At 49.4% G+C, this 23,823-nt stretch overlaps 1 protein-coding gene across 1 annotated transcript in view; it reads right to left on the minus strand.

The window, feature by feature from the left end:
* RGS5 (regulator of G protein signaling 5) overlaps positions 1–23,823 on the minus strand; it is a 193,576-nt gene that overhangs the window by 55,407 nt on the left and 114,346 nt on the right. Inside the window, exon 4 of the mRNA XM_075322271.1 lies at positions 20,024–20,190. Coding sequence (XP_075178386.1) covers positions 20,024–20,190 — 167 coding nt within the window. The remainder of the gene's footprint in view (positions 1–20,023; positions 20,191–23,823) is intronic.

Here is a 23,823-nt window from a genome sequence, read left to right on the forward strand (position 1 = left end):
TCGCATATAATGTATGCGGCAATTCTGGGCGGCTGCTGACTGATATTGTTAGGCTGGGGGGCTCCCCATAACGTGGAGCTCCCCATCCTGAGAATACCAGCCTTCAGCCGTATGGCTTTATCTGGCTGGTATTAAAATGGGGGGGGACCGCACGCCGTTTTTTTTAATTATTTATTTCTATACTCCATAGTGACACGCCCACCGGCTGCTGTGATTGGGTGCAGTGAGACACCTGTCACTCAGTGTGGGGGCGTGTTTCACTGCAACCAATCATAGGCGCCGGTGGGGGGAGAAAGCAGGGAATACGAGATTGTTTAATGAGCGGCCGGCTTTTTCAAATTAGAAAAAGCCGCCGGAGCAGTGTGAACACCGTGCAGCGCCGGTGATCAGGGATCAGTGAGTATGAGAGAGGGGGGGACACTTCAGTCACTCGGGGGATTAGCGGTCACCGGTGAATCCTTCACAGGTGACCGCTAATCAGTACACGGCACACAGACAGAGCCGCAGCATGACAATGAAGTCGGGTGAAGTTCACCCGAGTTCATTCTCATCCCGCTACTCTGTCTTCCGACATGTAGTAACGACATTTTGCATCACACACGTACATTTCACACGGACAACACACACACATGTCAGTTATTTCACTCACGCACACACGGACATTCCACACGCACATACGTCTAGCAGACGGGATACATACGCAGGCCACACATACCATAAAAACGGACCTAAAAAACGGAAAACGGACCCGAAAAATGGCTCGTTTTACATGGACGTGGTTTTCACGGATGTGTGTTTTAGGCCTGAGATGGAGACAGCTGTTGGTGCAATAGTAAGAAAAATGGAAGAAATACAAAATGAGTGTCAATCGACATCGATCTGGGGCTCCATACAAAATCTCACCTCATGGGGTATTACACAATTGAATGTGTTTAAAAAAAAATAATTACGGTATCTCAGCAAGGGATCAAATATTTATTTACCTCACTGTAAGTATACCACATACTTTGTATAAAACTTTTACCAAGAAAAAAATCTTGCTAAAAAGTTATCCTGTGTCATAGTCTACAGTAATGGGAGAATCGGCAGTGCCAGAATACCTCTGGCTGCTTCCTTATTGATCAGGTAGAATGGTCATAAAGCTCTTTACGCAGTCACTAAGGGAACTGTGCAACTGTTCACGTTCGGGCAGATTTACTTATATACTTTGTGACTTGTGTGCAACTCTTTATCTTATTGTATAATTATGTTTTTTGAGTCTTGCACCATGTTCCCACCATTGGTGTTCAAGACATACATTCTTTAGTTAATCTGATATAAAACGCTGAGTGTATGTATGTCTGTATTTGTGTGTGTATGTGTGTATGTCTGCTAAAGGAATCCGCACCGTCGCATTTACAATCACGAAATTTTGCACAGACACCCCATGTGACTCAGGGAACGTCATAGACTATGTATTGACCAGAAAATTTAACCCCGCACTTTACAGTTACACTCCAAAAAACCTGTCTCCATTAAAGTGAATGGAGCTGCGAGCTACAGGTTATTAATAGCAGCTGTGAGTGGTTGCTATAAGAACAAAATAAATTGTTAGTATAAGAAGCTTATGTGTGGGGTAATAAGATGTCGGTGGGACCACAGATAGAGAGAGAGACAGAAAGAGACAGACAGACAGAGACAGAGAGAGAGGGAGACAGGGAAAGAGACAGACAGACATAGGCACAGACAGAGTAAGAGGCAGATAGGGAAAGAGACAGAGAGAGAGACAGTCAAAGAGACAGACAGACACAGACAGACAGGGAAAGAGACAGGCAGACAGGAAAAGAGACAGAGTTAGGGAAAGAGACAGACAGGAAAAGAGACAAAAACAGGGAAAGAGACAAAAAGAGGGAAAGAGACCGAGACAAGGAAAAAGACAGGGAAAGAGACAGAGACAAGGAAAGAGACAAGGGAAATAGACAGACGGGGAAAGAGACACAGGCAGATGGGGAAAGAGACAGACAGACACAGAGATACAGACAGACACAGAGAGAGACAGACTGATACAGAGACAGACAGAGAGAGAGACAGCCAAAGACAGATACACATGGATAGAGACAGACACACAGACTGACAGAGAAAGGGACAGACAGAGACAGACACATAGAGACAGGAAGGGAAAGAGACAGACACACAGAGACAGACAGACAAACAGAGAGACAGACAAACATAGAGACAGACACACAGAGACAGACACACAGACAGAAAGAGACAGACACACAGAGACAGACAGAGACATACAGACATAGACTGGGAAAGAGACAGTTACTATCCTGGGCAATGCCCAGGTACTACAGCTAGTAATAATAATAATATTAGCAAACATCTCCAATTAGAAATGTAGTATAGTTCTTCTGATTCACTATGTCGCTTACCAGGGAATTGCAGCACCTGAGGTATCCAAGGTTATGACCACTAGCAACTAACTAACTGGGACTATATGCATGGTCGTAACCATGGATACCTAAGGTCCTGCAATGCCCTGCACATGAGTTAAACGACATAGTGAATCAGAAAAACTATACTACATTTCTAATTGGAGGTATTTTCTAATATTATTATTACACCTACTACATATTGGGAGGGATAGTGTCACGCTCCCCGGGTCCTCGGCTCCCCTTCCCGGGTCCTCACCCCCGCTCCCCGGCTCACCTGCCACGCTCCCCGCTCTCCAGCCTCCGGTGTCCGTCCTTCCTAGGCCCCCTGGTCCCCGATCCCGGCGCCCGACGGCTTCCCAGGACCTGGCCGGCTCCCCTGCGTCCTCCTCTCAGCCTCCTTCCCTGGCTTCTGGCACCCGGGCGGCGCGCATGCGCATTAGGGCGCGAGCGCGGTCACTGACCCTTTCTTAAAGGGCCAGCGTCCATTAACAGGAAATGAGGCTAATCAGGTACAGGGTATAAAGGGGTTCATTGTCCAAGGGGGCGGGGCCTGATCTTCGTGTTTTCCAAGCTAGGAGTCAGGTCTCCTTGTGTCTTCGTGCCATACTCACGTATCTCTCTTCTAGAGCTGATCCTGCCTCGCCATCCGGTTCTGCTGAATCCCGAACCCCGCACGCTGTCCGTCTGCCATCTGACAGTCCGTACCATCTCGGATCCCTGCGGTGACCTGTCATCTCGCTCCACAAGGTTCCGGACCCTGCCTGACATCATCTCGGCTTCCGAACCTGAGCTACGTCACCCGGACTACCATCTGTGACTCCGTGGTCCCAGGGACTTCTCCGTTACCTTCACGTGCACGGACTGTTCTGCTATCCATAGTGCTTCAGCTACCGGACTCCTACCACCATCTTAGAGTTCGGCCCAGTGGATCCACCTCCTGGGTCTGCCCGACCGCCTGGCCCTGACAGTAAGATCAGGCCATGGATCCCGCTGCAGCACTAGCGGCCTTGCAAGAGGAACTCCAACGCCAGCGTGAAGTCCAGACCCGCATGCTGAACTTTATGACTTCCGTGGACACCCGCCTGAATACGTTACAAGCGGCAGTTACGCCTTCAGCATCCCGGGCCTCCACTAGTCAATCCACGGCTCCCGCACCCGTGGCCGCCTCTTCGGATGCTTCCCGACTCCGTTTGGCTTCACCACCTCGTTATGCCGGAGATCCCAAGACCTGCAGGGGCTTCATAAACCAATGTTCCCTTCATTTCACGCAGCTGCCACATTTGTTCACCTCCGACCAAGCCAAGGTCGCCTTCATAATGTCCCACCTAGAGGGCGAGGCACTGGCGTGGATGAACCCCTTGTGCGAGAAGGAGGACCCTATGACCAAGGATCTTCAAGAGTTCCTGCAGGCCTTCCGCAGCACCTTTGACGAGCCGGGACGCGCCTCTGCGTCTGCTTCATCCCTTCTCCGCTTACGTCAAGGAACACTGACGGTGGGCCAATACGCCATCCGTTTCCGCACGTTGGCTTCAGAACTCGGGTGGAATAATGAGGCCCTAACAGCCGCCTTCTGGGAAGGTCTCTCGAGTCGCATCAAAGATGAGTTGGCGGGTCGTGACGTGCCCTCCACCCTAGATGCCCTGATTGCCCTAGCAACTCGAGTGGACATTCGTTTTCAGGAGCGCTCCAAGGAGCTGTCTCGTGAGAGACGTCCGGTACGGCATTCTTCTCCTCCACAGAAACCCTCCACACCTCAGTCATCATCAGCTGGGATTCCCGTCCACGAGCCCATGCAGATCGACCGAGTACGGCAGTCTGAACAACGTCGAGCAGAGCGACTCGCCAAGGGTCTCTGCTTTTACTGCGGAGAGGGCACTCACCTCCTACGCTCCTGTCCGGAAAGGCCGGGAAACTCCAAAGCCTAGGGTTGGTAGGAGAGGCCACCCTAGGTGCTGGGACTCTCTCAGACCCGGTTACGTGGACTGTGCAAGTAACAACGGGAGAGACGCGTTTCACGGCTGAGGCATACCTCGATTCCGGGGCAGCAGGCAATTTCATCCAGCAAGCCACGGTGGACAAGTACCAGCTGCCTGTTACTCCACTTGATAAACCCCTCGTGATAGCCTCTGTGGATGGGAGACCCCTCTCTGATACCATCTCCTGGGTCACCAGGCCGGTCAAACTGCGTATCGGTGCCCTTCACACCGAGAACATCGCTCTCTACGTCCTCCCACACATGTCCCATCAAATCCTGCTGGGACTTCCCTGGTTGCGGACACACGAACCATCAGTCAGCTGGGGCACTGGCGAAATCACCCGATGGGGCTCTGCCTGTCATGAGAAATGTCTGAAGTCCATACAACCCATCCGACGACCTCCGGTTCCAGAGAACCTACCGGAACTGCCCTCGGCCTATTGGTCCTTCGCAGACGTTTTTGACAAAAAGGAGTCTGAAGTACTTCCGCCACACCGTCCCTACGATTGCGCCATCGACCTGCTCCCCGGAACAACACCACCTCGAGGACGGATATATCCGTTGTCTCCAGCCGAAACCAGAGCCATGTCTACCTACATCACAGAGAGCCTGGCAAGGGGATTCATCCGGAGATCCTCCTCTCCTGCGTGAGCAGGCTTCTTCTTCGTTAAGAAGAGAGAGGGTGACCTACGCCCATGCATTGACTACCGGGGTTTGAATCAGATCACCGTAAAAAACAAGTACCCTCTGCCGCTCATCCCCGAATTGTTCGACCGGCTCAGAGGAGCCCGTGTGTTCACCAAACTGGATCTTCGGGGTGCCTACAACCTAGTTCGTATTCGCTCTGGGGACGAATGGAAGACTGCGTTTAATACTCGCGATGGGCACTATGAATACTGCGTGATGCCCTTCGGCCTGTGTAACGCTCCTGCCGTCTTCCAAGAATTGGTGAACGACATTTTCCGGGACCTCCTCTACGTCTGTGTAGTAGTTTATCTGGATGACATCCTTGTCTTCTCTCCGGACCTCCAGACCCACAGAGAGAACGTACAGCTGGTTCTGCAAAGACTGAGAGAGAATCGTCTCTACGCCAAATATGAGAAGTGTGTCTTTGAGCAGTCTTCTCTCCCCTTTCTGGGGTACATCATCTCTGATACTGGACTGCAGATGGATCCCAAGAAGGTCTCCGCCATTCTCAACTGGCCTCCTCCTTCTGGACTGAAGGCAATCCAACGCTTCCTGGGATTCGCCAACTACTACCGCCAGTTTATCCCTCACTTCTCTGCCCTGACTGCTCCTCTCTCCGCTTTGACCAAAAAGGAGGCTAATCCAAAGGACTGGTCACCTGCGGCCGACGCCGCGTTTTGCTCTCTGAAGCGAGCATTTGCCTCCTCTCCTGTACTCCACCGACCGGAATTAAACCGCCAGTTCACCTTGGAGGTGGATGCCTCCTCCTCAGGAGCCGGAGCAGTGCTCATGCAGAAGTCCTCCTCCGGTAAGATGGTGACTTGCGGTTTCTTCTCCAAGAGCTTCTCAGCGCCTGAACGTAATTACACCATCGGTGACCGAGAACTATTGGCGGTCAAACTGGCTCTGGAGGAGTGGCGCTACCTCCTGGAAGGAGCAGTGTACCCCGTGATTATCTACACGGACCATAAGAACCTGGAATACCTGCGGTCCGCTCAGCGACTGAACCCACGGCAAGCCAGGTGGTCCTTATTCTTTGCCAGATTTGATTTCCAGCTCCATTTCAGACCCGCGGACAAGAATGTACGCGCTGATGCCTTGTCTAGGTCTCTCATGCCCATGGAGCAGGAGGAAGAGACTACCCAACCTATCATCTCTCCTAGCAAGATTATTTCGGTGGCTCCTGTCACCCTGGCCCAGATACCGCCCGGGAAGACCTATGTCTCTGAGACTGACAGGCAAAAAGTGTTACACTGGGGTCATGCCTCAAAAACAGCCGGTCATGCAGGCCAGAAGAGAACATGGGGTGTGATTGTACGTCACTACTGGTGGCCATCCCTTCGCACGGACGTCGCTGCTTTTGTCTCTGCCTGTCCCTCATGTGCCAGGAACAAGACGCCCAAACACCTGCCCTATGGCCGTCTTCTGCCTCTGCCGATACCCTCAGTTCCGTGGCAACACATAGCGATGGACTTTATTACGGACTTGCCATTATCCTCCGGGCACACAGTCATATGGGTCGTGGTGGATCGGTTCTCCAAAATGGCTCACTTCGTCCCTATGGCCGGACTGCCCTCTGCTCAGGAACTCGCGGAAGCCTATCTACATCACATCTTCCGCTTGCATGGCTTTCCATCACACATTGTATCCGACAGAGGAACTCAGTTCACCTCCCGCTTCTGGAGGGCTCTCTGCAACCATCTGGGTGTGACTCTGGACTTTTCTTCTGCCTACCATCCTCAGTCTAATGGCCAAGTGGAGAGGGTCAATCAAATCTTGACCTCCTTCTTACGTCACTATGTCAACGCCCATCACGACGACTGGTCCACGCTTCTGCCTTGGGCTGAATTCTCCCATAACCACCACATCAGTGAGTCGTCCTCCAAATCTCCCTTCCATGTCGTTTACGGACTTCAGCCCTCCGTCCCATTGCCTATATCCCCTTCTTCGGATGTCCCTGCTGCTGATACTGTAGCCCGTGACTTCGCTACCATTTGGGACTCTGTCAAGGCGTCCCTTGGGCGCGCTTCCCAGCGGATGAAGAAACACGCTGACAAGAGGCGTCTGGACCCTCCGTGTTTCTCTCCTGGTGACCTGGTCTGGCTTGCTTCCCAGTACATCCGATTGAAGATACCTTCCTACAAGCTGGGTCCTCGCTACATCGGGCCGTTTAAGGTCCTCACCAAAATCAACGAGGTCTCCTACAAGTTACAGCTCCCGGCCACGATGAGGATACCCAACTCATTCCACGTCTCCCTGCTCAAGCCGGTGGTCCTTGGTCCATTCTCCGCTGCTGCCAGTCCGGCTCCTCCACCTATTGCCGATGACGACATCTATGCGGTAAGGGATGTCGTGGCCATGAAGACCGTTCGAGGTCGGCAGTTCTTCCTGGTGGACTGGGAAGGGTATGGTCCTGAGGATAGGTCCTGGGAGCCCAGGGAGAACGTGGGCACTCCTCTCATCCGTGCCTTCATGTCCCGGTTGCGGGGAGGGGGGCGTGGGGGGGGGGGGTACTGTCACGCTCCCCGGGTCCTCGGCTCCCCTTCCCGGGTCCTCACCCCCGCTCCCCGGCTCACCTGCCACGCTCCCCGCTCTCCAGCCTCCGGTGTCCGTCCTTCCTAGGCCCCCTGGTCCCCGATCCCGGCGCCCGACGGCTTCCCAGGACCTGGCCGGCTCCCCTGCGTCCTCCTCTCAGCCTCCTTCCCTGGCTTCTGGCACCCGGGCGGCGCGCATGCGCATTAGGGCGCGAGCGCGGTCACTGACCCTTTCTTAAAGGGCCAGCGTCCATTAACAGGAAATGAGGCTAATCAGGTACAGGGTATAAAGGGGTTCATTGTCCAAGGGGGCGGGGCCTGATCTTCGTGTTTTCCAAGCTAGGAGTCAGGTCTCCTTGTGTCTTCGTGCCATACTCACGTATCTCTCTTCTAGAGCTGATCCTGCCTCGCCATCCGGTTCTGCTGAATCCCGAACCCCGCACGCTGTCCGTCTGCCATCTGACAGTCCGTACCATCTCGGATCCCTGCGGTGACCTGTCATCTCGCTCCACAAGGTTCCGGACCCTGCCTGACATCATCTCGGCTTCCGAACCTGAGCTACGTCACCCGGACTACCATCTGTGACTCCGTGGTCCCAGGGACTTCTCCGTTACCTTCACGTGCACGGACTGTTCTGCTATCCATAGTGCTTCAGCTACCGGACTCCTACCACCATCTTAGAGTTCGGCCCAGTGGATCCACCTCCTGGGTCTGCCCGACCGCCTGGCCCTGACAGATAGTATCCTGGATTTGAGAATACCCCTCTAAGCCCCACTTAGCAAGAAGAGACTAGAACTTAATATTTGAATAACTTGATGATAAATAACTTTTGAGCACTAAAAAACACATATATGACAAAAAGGCAAATGTGCCAGGTCATAACATGAATCAGGAATGAAACTGACAATATTGCGTAGACTACGTCACCCTCGATCTTTCAAGCCCAGGATTGCGGAGCACTAAGTAGCGTCCTTTGTCCGCAGATGATGGAGAATTACGTTGTCTGAGAAATGTTAGCTGCTGGTTTGTAGCCATCTTCTATTTGGAAACTTGTTTATAAAAGTTTAGGCCAAATTAACTGCTTGTCAAGAAACAATGAAAGTATCGACGCTCGTGGCCATATTTGTACTGGTTTTAATATTTTTGGCTGGTGTCATTTGCACTGACTTGAAAGGAGTTAACACAGCTATTTGGCAGGCTTTGTTTTGCTGTAAATGAATATGTCTGCACGTGATAAAGAAGCAGAAAGCCAAAAACAATTCTGCTTACCTATTACGATAAACGTCTTATAGTTGATGTACAATATATGGAGCCAACTTTTTACATGCCACTGAGATGTGGACTGTTATGATAAATGCATTTGCAAGATAAAGTTTTAATAGGGAATCAACAATAAAGGCCACTTTACACACAGAGAAAAATCTTTGGCAGATTTGTGGTTGCAGTGAAATCATGGACATATTGTTCCATTTGTACACAGCCACAAACCTGGCACTGATTGTCCACCATTTCCCTGCAACCACAGATCTGCCGCAGATTTATCTCTGTGTGTAAAGTGGCCTTAAGTACCCCTATGCAAGCAAATGGGGAGAGCTGTGCAAGCGTGTGCTTCAATTTTTTTTAAACTCCTTCACTAGTGAATGAAGAAACCACACAAGCCTGCTCTACAATTTCCATGACTGTCTCTATGGACTCCCTCATACCGCTCTATTTTTGGTCCGAATGCGATCAGACAAAACATTGGACATAGAGAAGACGTAGACATTTTTTTTCTCCAAGTAACAAAAAAAAACAGCTTTGGAATTTCTAGAGATCCAATATTTTTTTTAATCAAAGACGTCATTAAAGGGGATTTCAACTATTGGACAATCCACACTCATCCCCCTTGTTTTCCCCTATAAAAATAAATATGCCTATACTCCCCTCCGATGCGGCCGCAGTTCCATCAACGTCTGAAGTTGTGTTCCCGGGGCCTATGTGACATTGTTATAACATGCGATCCCTGTGTCCAACCAGCACCTAATGTCTGTCTCCTTGCCTTTGGACATTTGAGCAGGATGTGAGTACAGTGCTGACTTCCTACTCAATAGGCGGGTTGAAGAAAGCTGGAACTGATTGGGGATGAGGTTTGTGCATCATAACAATGTCAAGAATGAAACTTCAGGAATCGCTGAAACCGCAGCCGCATCGGAGGTGAGTTTAGGCTTATTTATTTTTACAGGGGTGAACAAGGGGAATGAGGTGTCATATCCCCAGTGTTCGTGTCAGGGGAGTTAGAGCAGCCGGTGAAGTTGCAGAAGCAGCTCCACATCTGATCAAGATGGATCATCTCCTCAGTCTTGTGGCTGACAGAGCAGGGAGGAGTGGAGCCAAGAAGTGGCTGAGAAAAGTCCTGCTGGTGTTACATGACGAAGACGTCTCTGAGGCTGTCCAGTATGTCAGTGCTGTGGCTAGGACTCCAAGGCAGGAAGAGGCAGAAGCAGTGCTTGATGAGAGGGCCTACAGAGATGGGACTATAGAGGAAGAAGAGGAACAGCGGTTCCAGGTCAGCTTCACATGCAATTCTGAGAGATCCCTAATATTTTGATTCTGCATTTAGGGGGTAATGATACAGGCAATCTGCAGACACTTCCCTTGCTGACATCCATGAAAAGGAGTTTTTTGATTTGCCAAAGTTTATCTCTTCTGTACATGTGTTTTAATAATAATAATAATAATAATAATTTTTATTTATAAAGCGCCAACATATTCCGCAGCACTTTACAATTCAGAGGGGACATGTATTGATAATATGAGACAATACAAAATAACAAAATTAAGATACCAGGAGGAGTGAGGGCCCTGCTCCTAAGCGTAAAGTCTATGAGGAAATAGGGGAGGCACAAAAGGTGAATGGGGGGGTGGGGGGAAGCTTGTCATCTATGGTCGCCATTGAATTAATAGGGGATTGAAAACCAGCTGCATGGCCGGTCGCCAACCAGAATTTATACATACAGAGTGTAAATAGGTACATAAAGAGGAATGGAATCAGAAGATACAGGGGACAAAAATTGGAAGTAAATTTTATGAAGGGCAGAATGGGACTAGATTAGATGACGGGGGTGATAGGCTAGTCTAAAGAAATGCGTTTTTAGGGCCCGCTTAAAGTTGTGGATGTTGGGAATTAATAAAATTGTTCTTGGTAGTGTGTTCCAGGACATTGGCGCAGTGCATGAGAAATCTTGAAGATGGGAGTGGGAAGTTCGAATTATTGAGGATGTCAGTCAGTAACAGAACGGAGGGCATGGGTAGGGTGATAGACAGAAATGAGGCAGGTGATGTAGGGCAGTGCGGAACTGTGGAAGGTTTTGTGGGTCAGAGTGATACATTTAGATAGGACTCTGTTGTGGATAGGCAACCAGTGTAATTACTGGCACAGAGCAGAGGCATCAGTGAAGCGGTTGGAGAGGAAAATTATCCTGGCTGCGGCATTCAGAATGGATTGGAGAGGGGAGAGTTTAGTAACAGGGAGACCAATTAGTAGAGAATTACAGTAATCCAGGTGAGAATGAATAAGAATGACAATAAGAGTTTTTGCAGAGTCAACGGTAAGAGAAGGTCGAATTCTACAGATGTTTTTGAGGTGGAAGTGACAAGAACGAGCAAGTGAACGAATGTGGGGAGTGAAGGAAAGATCGGAGTCAAATATAACCCCAAGACAGCGGGCGTGCTGCTGGGGCATAATGGTAGAACCACACACAGAAATGGTAATATTGGGTTTGGGAAGATTGGGAGAGGGAGGAAACATGAGAAGTTCAGTTTTTGACAGATTTAATTTTAGATAAAGGGAGGACATGATGTTGGAGACAGCGGACAGACAATCGCTAGTATTTTGTAATCATGCAGGGGTGATGTCAGGAGACGATGTGTACAGTTGGGTGTCATCAGCATAGAGATGGTACTGGAAACCAAATCTGCTGATAGTTTGTCCAAGGGGCAGTGTATAGAGAGAAAAGGAGGGAGCCGAGGACTGAACACTGAGGAACCTCAACCGTAAGGGGAAGAGGAGAGCAAGAGGAGCCGGCAAAAAAATACAGTGAAGGAGCGGTCAGAGAGATAGGAGGACAACCAAGAGAGAACAGTGTCCTTGAGCCCCATAGAGCGGAGCATAGTGAAGAGGAGCTGGTGATCCACAGTATCAAATACAGAGATCCAGGAGAATTAGCAGTGAGTAGTGACCCTTAGATTTAGCTGTTAGTAAGTCATTAGAGACTTTAGTAAGAGCAGTTTCAGTAGAGTGTAAAGAGCGTAAACCGGGTTGTAGAGGGTCGAGGAGAGAGTTATCTGACAGATGGTGGATTAGACAGGAGTGGACCAAGCATTCCAGAAGTTTGTAGATGAAGGGGAGATTAGAGACTGGTCTGTAGTTAGCAGCATAGTTTTGGTCCAGGGATGATTTTTAAGTAATGGGTGTATGCTGACATGTTTGTGTGCCGCCCCCGCGTCAGAAGCCGGGCTGCTCGGTTCCAGATCCGTGGTGGCTCGAGGGGCGTCCAGACCCGGGGGTCATGTGGCCACTCAAATAAAGGGGGCTTTTACAGGGGGTTGTATAGTTAAAGTTTGTGACGCCACCCGTTGTGTGTGGTAAGGTGGAGTACCACCGCTGCCAAGGGGGAGTACCCGGGGTTGTGACAGGGAAACCAGGTGTTGCGACCCTCCAAGTGGTAGGGGGATGCCCCGGGACTTGGTGGTTGAGTTGGGAAGTGCCATTGGGGGTGAAAGGGTCAATTGCGTACTCACTCAGTCCATAAAGCTGACACCGACAACTTGGTAAACCAAAGTTCTGGACACCGCTGCCGCCGAGGGGAGCTAGTTTCGGTCCCGTTCTCACTGGTGTTGCCTGATTATCTGTTACCTTTCCCTTGGCACTCAGTTCTCTTGCTAGTTGGCCCCTATAGTATAAAACTAGTCGGGTCCCGCTCCCCAGTGTGGCTAACTGTGGGAGTTTGCTCTCAGGGTTCACGCTTGGGATTTTCTGGACCATTTTTGTGGAAAGTCCTATTCTCCTCGTTGCACTAGTACCCCGATTTTGGAGCGGGTGGAGAGCGGATCTTGAAGGCTCTGTTCTCGTCGGGTGAATTGTCAGGTTGCCAGAAGCTACTCACTGAACTAGGGTCCACGTACCCCGTCGTGCCCTGGTCCCAGCCCGGTGATGGTACAAGGCTGCTGGCTGTCCTCCTCGACAGTTCCGAGCTCCTTGTCATGATCCCCTGCGACCGGGAGTCCAGCTCCTACTAGGCCCAGACCACCGTCTGTCACCTAGTTACTTCCAAGGAGCCTGGCTCCTGACCTCTTCTCGCCTTCACTTCCTATGCTTCACTGACTTACTCCTGACACTACTGACCTCCCCTTACCAACCCCCCAAGTGGGCGACCCTATTCAACTCAGGCCGTCCACTAATGTGTCTGGTGGGTGTGGTGCAGAGTGTTCCTAGGATTTTGATTGACTGCTGTTGGCAACACCATAAGTTGGGGACCTGTAACCAAGGAGGAGGTGGATATTGCACAGAAGGGAAGATTGCACAATACCCTGTGATGACCTGATAGGCCAGGGCGTCATATTTGAAGAAGGAGGGAAAAACACCAGAGGAGAGATTGAATATTTTAGCTAGGTGAGTGGTGACAGCTGAGGTGACAGATTTAAGGAGATATGAGGGAATAGGTTGACTGGTACAGGTAGTAGGGCGAGAAGATGTAAGGAGCCTGGTGACTTCTTCTCCTGTGCCCGGATCAAAGTGTGAAAGTGAGCTAGATGAAGTGTAGGAGGGCAGACAATGTGTGGTGTTATGAGGCTGTGACAAAATTTCCTGGCATATATGGTCAATTTTTTCTTTAAAATAATTGGCCAGATTGTCGGAGCTGAGGTTGGTGGTTAAAAGATTGTCCCCCGCCTCCTGTGGTCAAGTCATCAATTTGTTTTTGTGGATAACATTTGCAAACATATGAATAGGAGTTTGTAGAAGTTCTTGATTTCTTTAGGAGGTGTCTCATGAAAATTTTGAGTTGAAAGGCTTCTTCAAGGGCCTGTATAGGAACGACTGTGTTCATCTCTCAGAGATTCTTAATATGGGTTTATCCAGTTTGATTGAGAAGGCTGCGGTGGTGTGTAGGGCCAAGCATGCTTAGGGCATGCATGGCATGCAGGTTTTTGCCCAGCTATGCTGGGTGGATATTGGTTGTTTATGATGTTAATGAGTCTTTACAAATTTATTGGTTTTAATATATTTAATGTTTTAAAGCAGTATTAATAAATACCTTAATTAGCAAATTTGTGTCGTGTAGGTATTTTATTTAAGTTGTGGTGGGGTTGTGTGGTGTCTGCAATCCAATGTTTAAGGGCCCCTTTAGAGCAAATAGCGTGACGGTTTCTAGGGATTGCAGTGACAACCTCACTCCCCCTTTTAATCCCCTTAAGGTTTTAGCATTTTTAGTTGGCATGTCTCTTTTTAGCCCTCTGCTCTCCATTTTCTCTTCTCTCCTCCCCGCCCTCGCCCCCCTTATTTTAACTTTGATATTATTGGTATTTACCATTTTTAGATTGCTTTTCTAGCCCATCAGGTGACCAGGCAGACATTGCTGACAGGATCCTGATTGGTGTCCAGCTTTTGGTGGGAAGGAGAGGTGTCTTATAAGCCCGGCCTTCCCGTCAGAGGAGTCAGAGCAACCGGTGAAGATTAAGAAGCAGCTCCGTGCCCACCTTCCCCTATTTTGTGCCTTTGGCGCAGTATTTATTAGTTGGGTTGGTTGGATTTTTAGTGTTTACGAAGTTAATGAGTATTTATATATTTATTGGTTTTAATATATTTAAAGTAACTATTAATAAAAATCACAGTCTTTATTAGCAATTTATGTGTCGTGTGGTTATTTTATTTAAGTTATGGTGGGGGTGTGGTGAATGCAATCCCATAAATGATTTGTCTTTCAGTAACTGGCATGACATTGGGGTTTTTTTTCACTTTAAAATTCTATCCCTTAAAAAGACTGAAAAATAATTTTAGTTTCCATCCATTTCATCATGAACACTTTGTGCTTTGGTCATTTGTTCTGCTGTCTGACAGTAAAGACGCACTTCCCAAACAAATACTCATCCTGTCTCCATGAATGATGGCCGCTCTTAGCTCACATGTAAAAGCAAATCTCTAATTAGAGGATACGAGTTGCATAAATGCGACACCTACGGCTCCTGAGTCCTTGAGCACTGAAATATGTAGTGCTGTAGGAGTAATATTTCTATACTTCTTCTGATGATGGCAAATAGTGGGGATGCTTGAAAAGTAAGAGTAATGTTCTAAATAAGAATGTGTGAACTCTGTTAGCGTCAATGAAAGGTACAGCCAAATGGTTAACAGTGGGTAAGTAAAGTTGTAAACATGGATTATCAAAATGTTACTTTTTGCAGCACTTAACCCGCAGTAATCCAAAATAGAGATTTTTCAATTTTTTGCTGTAAAAGCTTTGATGACCCTAATATCTTTTTTCTACAGTTTTGGTATAATAACTCAGGGTGAAGTCTATAGGTTAGACTGGAGTCACACTTGCGTGTTACTTGCAAACGGATCGCATTGCATCACCCGGACTGGCTGCCTGCTCTCCTAACAGGAGCTGCATAGAAATACATGAAGCTCCATGTGTGCCGCCCCCGTGCCAGCATCCGAGCTGCTCGGATCCGGATCCGCGATGGCTCGAGGGTCTCCGGACCTGGGGGTCGTGCAGCCACTCAAATAAAGGGGGTTATTTACAGGTGAGATTATAGAGTTTGTGACGCCACCTGTGGTGTGTGGTAATTAGGAGTACGACCGCTGCAGTTGGTAGTACCCAGGGATGATGGAATAGGGCAGCCAGGTGTTGTCACCCTCCTCGGGTAGGGGGGAATACCCCAGGGCTCGGTGATGGTAGGGGAGTGCTGTTGGATGCAAAAGGGGTCACTTGCGAACTCACTCAGTCCATGAAGCTGACACCGACAACTGGATAAACCAAAGTTCTGGATACCACTGCCGCTGAGGGGAGCTTAGTCTGGGTCCCGTCCCCAATAGTGCTGCCTGGTGACCCGTGACCTGCCTCCTGGCACTAAGTTTACTTCTCTGTTGGTGCCGGTAGTATGAAACCTGCCGGGTCCCACTCCCCAACATGGATAAGTGTGGGAGCTTGCTCTCAGGGTTCACGCTTGGGATTTTCTGGACCATTTTGAGTGGAAAGTCCTATCCCCCTCATTGCGCTAGTACCCCGATTTTGGAGCAGGTGGAGAGCGCATCTTTCAAGGCTCCATTCTCTTCGGGTAAATTATCGGGTTGCCTGAAGCTACTCCCCGAAAAAGGGTCCACGTACCCCATCGTGCCTAGGTCCCAGCCCGGTGATGGTGCAAGGCCGCCGGCTGTCCTCCTCGACAGGTCTGTGCCCCTTGCCACGATCCCCTGCGACCGGGGGTCCAGCTCCTCTAGGCCCAGACCACCGTCTGCCACCTAGATAGCATCCTAAGAGCCCTGCTCCTGACCTCCTCTCTTTTACTTCCAACCCACAACTCCTTACTGACACTCCTAACCTCCCCTCTCCAACCTCCCAAGTGGGCGACTCTTTTCCACTCAAGCCATCCACTGGTGTATTTGGTGGGTGTGGTGCAGAGTATACCTAGGATTTGATTAGCTGATGTAGGCAACACCATATAGTTAGGAACCCTAAACCAAGAAGGAGGTGGATACTGCACGGGAGGGCAGATTATGCAATACGCTGTGACGACCTGATAGTCCAGGGGCGTCACACATGCTCCTGTTAGGAGAGCCAACGGCAGGACCGGGTGATGCGATGTGATCCTTGCCTGAGTCACACATGTGTGATTCCAGCTTAACGTATAGACTTCAACCTGAGTTATTATACCAAAACTGTAGAAGGAAGAGATTAGGGTCATCAAAGCTTTTACACCAAAAAAGTGTTGTAAGGGGGTTTGAAAAGTTATAAACTGTTTGCACAGTGCGGAGCTGTGCAAGAAATCTGAAAATTGTGGCTTTTTCACGTCACTTTAGACAAGCTCTGCCGAAATGTAGGGAACAGGGGCATGTCTGGGGTGGGACAGGATGTGGTCTCGCCTGCCTGTCCAATTTGTGAAAAGAGGTGGTGTTATTTGAGGCAGAAATGCTGCTCCAATCCGTGACTGTAGTTGCATTTCTAGCACGGTGCATGGAGGGGTACAAAACTCAGGAGAAGTGGCATATTTATTAAGCGGTGTGGGCCTCCTAATGAATTTGGTGCCTCTTCCACTCCTTTAAGACTAGCCTAACTCGAGAGTGGATGAATCTGCCCCATAGACGGCACATCCAAATATGACAAGAAAATGATTAATATATAATCAATACTCATGTCATTTATTCTGCATAATGATTGCTGAAAAAAATAAAACACTGCCAGAATTTTCGTGTTACCGTTACTCAAAAAGGAAATAAAAAATGTTCAAAATGGCGTATATACCTCAAAATGGAACCAGTAAAAACTACAGCTTATTCCACAATTAAATAGTTCTCTTGCAGCAAAACACTGAAGGCAAAAAAGTTATGGATCTTTGAATGCAGAAACACAATTTTTAAGTACTAATTTCTATGCAAAAGTGGTAAAACCCAAAAATCTATAAATATTTAGCATCACAATTTTCTTGTCAACACACAGATTAGTCTTTGATCAATTACAAAGACATTGGATTGGAGGTATCAAGGTATCATTTTATTCAGCTTTCTAGAGCCCAAAGAGACTACTTAGGAGGGATGATCCCGCTGATATCACAGGGGTACCACGACAGAGAATGGTCCTTTCTATTTCAGGTGTCAGATCACAACGCACGGCTACATGCACACTTGCATGGGCTGAATCAGCTTTGGTTTTCAGTTAGATGTGCAGATTCTCTTTGGTCAGGTGCTACAAGAGTTAAGCAGTTTGTTTTGGTGTCTTAACTCAGGATAAAAAGCATTATCTCAGCTGTTCTGATTTTCCCACTCACCTCTGCTATAAATACTCTAAGATCAGGGAGTTGCCAGTGATTGCTTAGCTATACCTAGCCCTTATGCGGTCTTAACACGAGACGATATATTGTGCGATATGTCGTCAGGGTCACGGTTTTCGTGACGCACATCCGGCATAGCGCACGACGTCGTCTCGTGTGACACCTCTGAGCAACGCAGTATCGCTCACAAATTGTGAGTCGTGTACTCGTCGTTAACTTTCATAATCTCGTTTATTTTCATGGGTGCAGGTTGTTCATCATTTCCGTGCCATCACACGTTGCTCCGTGTGACACCACGGGAACGATGAACACAGCGTACCTGCGTCTCATGGCACCCGCCGGCTTAATGGAAGGAAGAAGGTGGGTGCGATGTTTACATCCCGCTCATCTCCACCCCTCCGCTTCTATTGGCCGGCTGCCGTGTGACGTCGCTGTGACATTGAACGTCCCTCCCACTTCAGGAAGTGGACGTTCGTCGCCCACAGCGAGGTCGTCCGGAAGGTAAGTGCGTGTTACAGTGGTTAAACGAGTTTGTGTGCAATGGGCAGCGATTTGCCCATGACACAAAAATGACGGGGGCGGATACGATCGCTTGTGCTATCGCACAATAGATCTACTCATGTAAAGCAGGCTTAAGTATGGACTTGTGAGCTGTGGACAAAGAAGTTGTTTTAGCAGCTATAGCTGGAGATTTCTGCTTGAAACTTTGTGTGGTGTTTTCCCTAACTTTTATCCGTTTTCATTTTGCCTCAATTATCCGTTCCCTTTACTCCTTCCTGTAGTTTGGTGTGCTTTGTACAATTGCTGTTTATTTGACCCCTGTCTGTTTTATCCCTTTTGTATCTTTAAAGGGAATCTGTCACTGGTTGTTTATAATACTCACCTAACGGTTGGTGCAGAGCAGACTGGTTGGATAGGCGTCTCCGTTCTCTGGGTCCGCGCCTCATCTTTTGGCCACCTTTGTCTTCCTTGTGAAGCTAGTGTGGATGACGCATTCTACATCATACACACAAGCCGACATTTAGGTCCTGCACAGGCACACTTTGATCTGCCCTGAGTGGTGCAATATTGCAGTGCGCCTGTGCGGGACCTCAATGTCGGCTTGTGTGTATGACGTAGAACACATCATCCACACTAGCTTCAAAAGGAGGACAAAGATGGCTGAAAGAGGAGGGGCGGGCTCAGAGAACAGAGACACCCATCCGACCAGTCTGCTCTGCACCAACCGTTAGATGAGCATTATAAACATCCGGTGACAAGTTCCCTTTAATCCAGACAGGGAAGTGTTTAGGGAAAGACAGGAATAGCAATGTGATCATTGCATGGGGTGAAAGAAGTCACCTAGGGAGCTCAGGGCTACTTAGGGTAAGTGTCAGGGGGTTGTCCCTCCCTGTCCTTCCCTAGCAGCAGTATATCCTTTCTGCCAGTCTTGTCTTGTGCTGACCAGCCCCCTTGGTGCAGTGTGATAACCAGGAGCTGCCCTGGAGTGCTACCTGGTGCCTATGGTCTGGAAAATCCAACCTCACCATCAGGGGCTCTTGATGAAGACAGGGTAGGCACTTAGTCACACCCCTCTAAGGGTAAGCCTGGTTCTGAGAGCAATGGGTCTTCGTCCTGCTCTCCCCTCCATCCTGTAGAGTGACAGCTGACAGATTGCCGTTAATTAATACATGATAAATGTTCCAAATTGATGACATTAACACCTTCACGGAATCCATGATATGTATACAGCTCTGTCAATAAGGGCTTCATGAAAACTCATATATACGTTTGATGATTGGAAATATCATGTAGAGTCTAAAACTGAAGATAATTCAAATCCTGATCAATTAATTCATCTGTAATGCTTGTCAGGCTCAGACTGACCTATGGTGAACCGGTGAATCCCCTGGTGGACCCCTGTTCAGGAATAAGCAACTTAGTCTCCAACATGAGCAGTTGACCCAATAGATTTCATGCACATATTGAGATAAAAGCAGCATCTCATCATTTATTGCTCACAGTTTATTCTTATATAGATTCATAGGAAAACTTGGAAAGAGTGTGATGTGATATTTGCATTTGGATAAACAATGGGCCAACAGATTTAATGTTACTGTTGGCCCTTGCCACATTATACGACACTAATGCCTGTCAAGGCTCTAAAATAGCCTTAGGCCTGTAAAATTGCCTGCCGCCAAAATTCAGTCTTGAATTTCCTTGATCTGAGTAACGTTAGACTCAGACTGATTGCTAGGAACAAGCTGAAGAATGAACACTGTTCTGATACATTCTGAACATAACAGAGAAGTCATAAAAGAGGCCTGGCAGCAGTCTATGGCTATAAAGTAGAAAGATACATGTAGAGCCTGCATACATAATTTGCTATTCCTAGCTTATGTATTTACCTCTCTTGGAGCCTCTATTTGGATGAATTCTTCAAAGATTTTCTTGGCCTTTCCTGACAGCTTGGTTGGGGTCTTGGTCTTTTTGTAATCCTCACAAGCAATCCAGAATTCAATGTTCTCCTCGCTGAATTCCATCTTCAGGAAGTTCTGGAAGGCAGAAAGTCCATCTGGACAGTGGGGAAAAAACGGATTAAAGCTAGAAATATGAAAACTGTTTTTGAGTACTGAAATTACATCACAGACAAGTCATATGCAGGGTATATTCACATTGATGTGAGAACAGGTTGTAATTTGTAGTATACAGGAAGAAAAAAAAAATCAAACACCAGCAGCAAAACAAGAATCTGCATAACTAATCATATGCTAAAAAGTTGTAAGTCAAATTTATGTATGAGATAGCCAAGATGATTGTCTATAAAATGAAAGTAGTTTCATGGTCAAAGATGTAGTGAATGGTGAGAGATGGAGCCTGAAAGTCAAAAGTTTAAAACATTCTTACCCTTTTGCTTCTCATTGTATTTGAGGGGGGGTACTGATGAATGCCTAGAAACTTCCAAGATTTCATCCAATCTCATTCAATTGTTTCCCTAAATGAGTAGTTTGGAAAATACCTCTCATCCCAATGGGGTAAGAAGCTCTTGGCTGAAAGCTACTGTATGTCATGTGTCATGATCAGGTTTACTTGATCTTAAAACAGATATCATTCATCATATTTTGGTAATTTTGCTTAGAAGAAATATTTTAGTTTTGATTTACTTCCGATGTTTGATTATCTTTTGTAGCAACTACATTCCCACTGCATCCAATCACTGGTTTTAACAATCGCGTGACATACTTGCCGGCATCACCACTAAAGACAATAATTGGCTGCAGGTATCATGTGAATGATGTATGGCACTTAATTGTATGAGGAAAAAAGCCAACAAGGACCACTAGAGTGTTGGCACTGGAGTGTTGGCACTGGAGTAGTAGCACTGGAGTGTTGGCACTGGAGTAGTAGCACTGGAGTGATGGTACTGGAGTGGGGGCACTGGAGTGGTGGCACTGGAGTGGGGGCACTGGAGTGGGGGCATTAGAGTGGGGGCATTAGAGTGGTAGCACTGGAGTAGTAGCACTGGAGTGGTGGCACTAGAGTGGTAGCACTGCACTGGTGGCACTGGAATGGGGGCACTGGAGTGGTGGCACTGGAGTGGTAGCACTTGAATAGTGGTACTAGAATGATGGCACTAGAGTGGTGGCACTGGAGTGGTGGTGTGACGCCCTGGCACAGCCAGGTTGTCACAGAAAGAGTTAATCCTCCTTGGTAATCTGATCCCACACCGATGCAGCAAGACAAACCACATCCCCCAGGGTAGGAGAAAAAGCAGAGCAGAGGGGAGGGGCTGGAGCAGAGTGTTTGGAGAGGAGACAGAAGTGGAGCCTGGAGCTGTAGCTCCCAGGCTGAAAGCAAAGCGTGCTCCGAGAGGGCCGGGACAGGCTGTAGTGAGGAAGGGGCCAGAGGTAGCCGGAGCAGGGCGGTGGCCCCTCGGTACCTGGGTACCCGGATCACTACAGGGGAGTGGATTCCCCGTTCCCGGCTGAGGAGAAAGAGGAAGAGAGTGGAGAGAAAGGCACCTGGCTGCAGGTAAAGAACAACAAGGGCTGCTGCACCGTGTGTGGGACACTAACACCCCCGTACCGAAGGCTGCGGACACCGGCAATTCCTAGTTTACCAGTGACTCCGTGTGACTTACTTGTGAGTACGCCCGTGCCCTCGGGCACCGCATTGCGCCCTGCTCCCTGCTTACCCCATCACCGGGCCCCGGGACAACCAACCCCCTACCCACGGAGGGGAGAAATAACATCTAGCTGCTCCATCCCATCGCTCCCGGGATCCCCGTCCAAAGCAGCGGTGGTGTTCCAACCTCACCACAACCGTGGGTGGCGTCACGGACAATTTCCCTTACCAAATCCCCTTTTACTGTGGAGCCTGGGATCACAGACCGGGTCACGCCACCGTGATACCCACAGAAGTGACTCTGTGGCCCGGATCTGAGTACCCCCTGGTCCCCGGGCGACACATTTGGCGTCACGAACAGGATCGAACCCATCCAGTTACCTGGAGGAAGTGCGCCTTGTTCTGGACTGCCAGCGGTGATCCGCTGCAAAATTTTTAAAGTCGCCATCTTTGCCACCATTTTGGGCGCGAAAATCTCCCGCCCAGCACCTTCTTCCCCAAGCGTTGGGCGCGAAAAAGAGGCTACGCCCCCTGAGAACGCGGGCGGAAGTGAAGCTCCGGAGGACCGGAAGCGAAAGGGAAACTTTAAAAGTTGCTAGAAGGACTGCTCCCGAGTACCAAGGGGGAGCAGGAGGAAGGAACCGCAGTTTATGTGACCAGGACTGTAAAGGCAGGGACGCCAGGACTCTGCCAGCATTTGGTTCCTGGAAGAGGCCGCCGCAGCGATGCACCGACCCGTTACCCCTGTTACCGGTAACGGAGCCCGCAGCGCCTGTGGGGGAGGACCCAGACCTGGGGTCCCCAGGCCTCACCTTTGTCACCGCCCTGCCACCGGCCCCGGCAGTCCGCCCGGCCGCGACGGAGATGACGACGGCTCCGGCAGTCCGCCCGGCCGCAACGGCAGCGAAGTACTGGTCCCGTTGACCAATCTGGAACCGTTTCTGGACTGGGGTCAAGGGGTGCGGCCCGCTTCCTAGGGGCGGCACAAAGGCTAGGTTGTTTGGGTGGGTGACTAAAGGACCCGTTACGTTGCCATTATTAAAAGTGTTAATTGTTGTTACAACGTTGAAGCAATGTGCATCCCGCTGTGGGAAGATTGAAAATGCATGTGTGAAAATGTTTAAAATGTTTTATTCTTTTCCCAGTTTAATAAATGTTGGTGGCCAGACGGCCCGAGGACGGGCCATGTTTTACCAAGGGGGTGTGTGACGCCCTGGCACAGCCAGGTTGTCACAGAAAGAGTTAATCCTCCTTGGTAATTTGATCCCACACCGATGCAGCAAGACAAACCACATCCCCCAGGGTAGGAGAAAAAGCAGAGCAGAGGGGAGGGGCTGGAGCAGAGTGTTTGGAGAGGAGACAGAAGTGGAGCCTGGAGCTGTAGCTCCCAGGCTGAAAGCAAAGCGTGCTCCGAGAGGGCCGGGACAGGCTGTAGTGAGGAAGGGGCCAGAGGTAGCCGGAGCAGGGCGGTGGCCCCTCGGTACCTGGGTACCCGAATCACTACAGGGGAGTGGATTCCCCGTTCCCGGCTGAGGAGAAAGAGGAAGAGAGTGGAGAGAAAGGCACCTGGCTGCAGGGAAAGAACAACAAGGGCTGCTGCACCGTGTGTGGGACACTAACACCCCCGTACCGAAGGCTGCGGACACCGGCAATTCCTAGTTTACCAGTGACTCCGTGTGACTTACTTGTGAGTACGCCCGTGCCCTCGGGCACCGCACTGCAGCACTGCGCCCTGCTCCCTGCTTACCCCATCACCAGGCCCCGGGACAACCAACCCCCTACCCACGGAGGGGAGAAATAACATCTAGCTGCTCCATCCCATCGCTCCCGGGATCCCCGTCCAAAGCAGCGGTGGTGTTCCAACCTCACCACAACCGTGGGTGGCGTCACGGACAATTTCCCTTACCAAATCCCCTTTTACTGTGGAGCCTGGGATCACAGACCGGGTCACGCCACCGTGATACCCACAGAAGTGACTCTGTGGCCCGGATCTGAGTACCCTCTGGTCCCCGGGTGACACAGTGGCACTGGAGTGTTTGCACTGGAGCGATGGCACTAGAGTGGTAGCACTTGAATGGTGGCA

This window comes from Anomaloglossus baeobatrachus, chromosome 8 (genome assembly GCF_048569485.1).
Source record: "Anomaloglossus baeobatrachus isolate aAnoBae1 chromosome 8, aAnoBae1.hap1, whole genome shotgun sequence".
NCBI classification, from domain to species: domain Eukaryota; kingdom Metazoa; phylum Chordata; class Amphibia; order Anura; family Aromobatidae; genus Anomaloglossus; species Anomaloglossus baeobatrachus.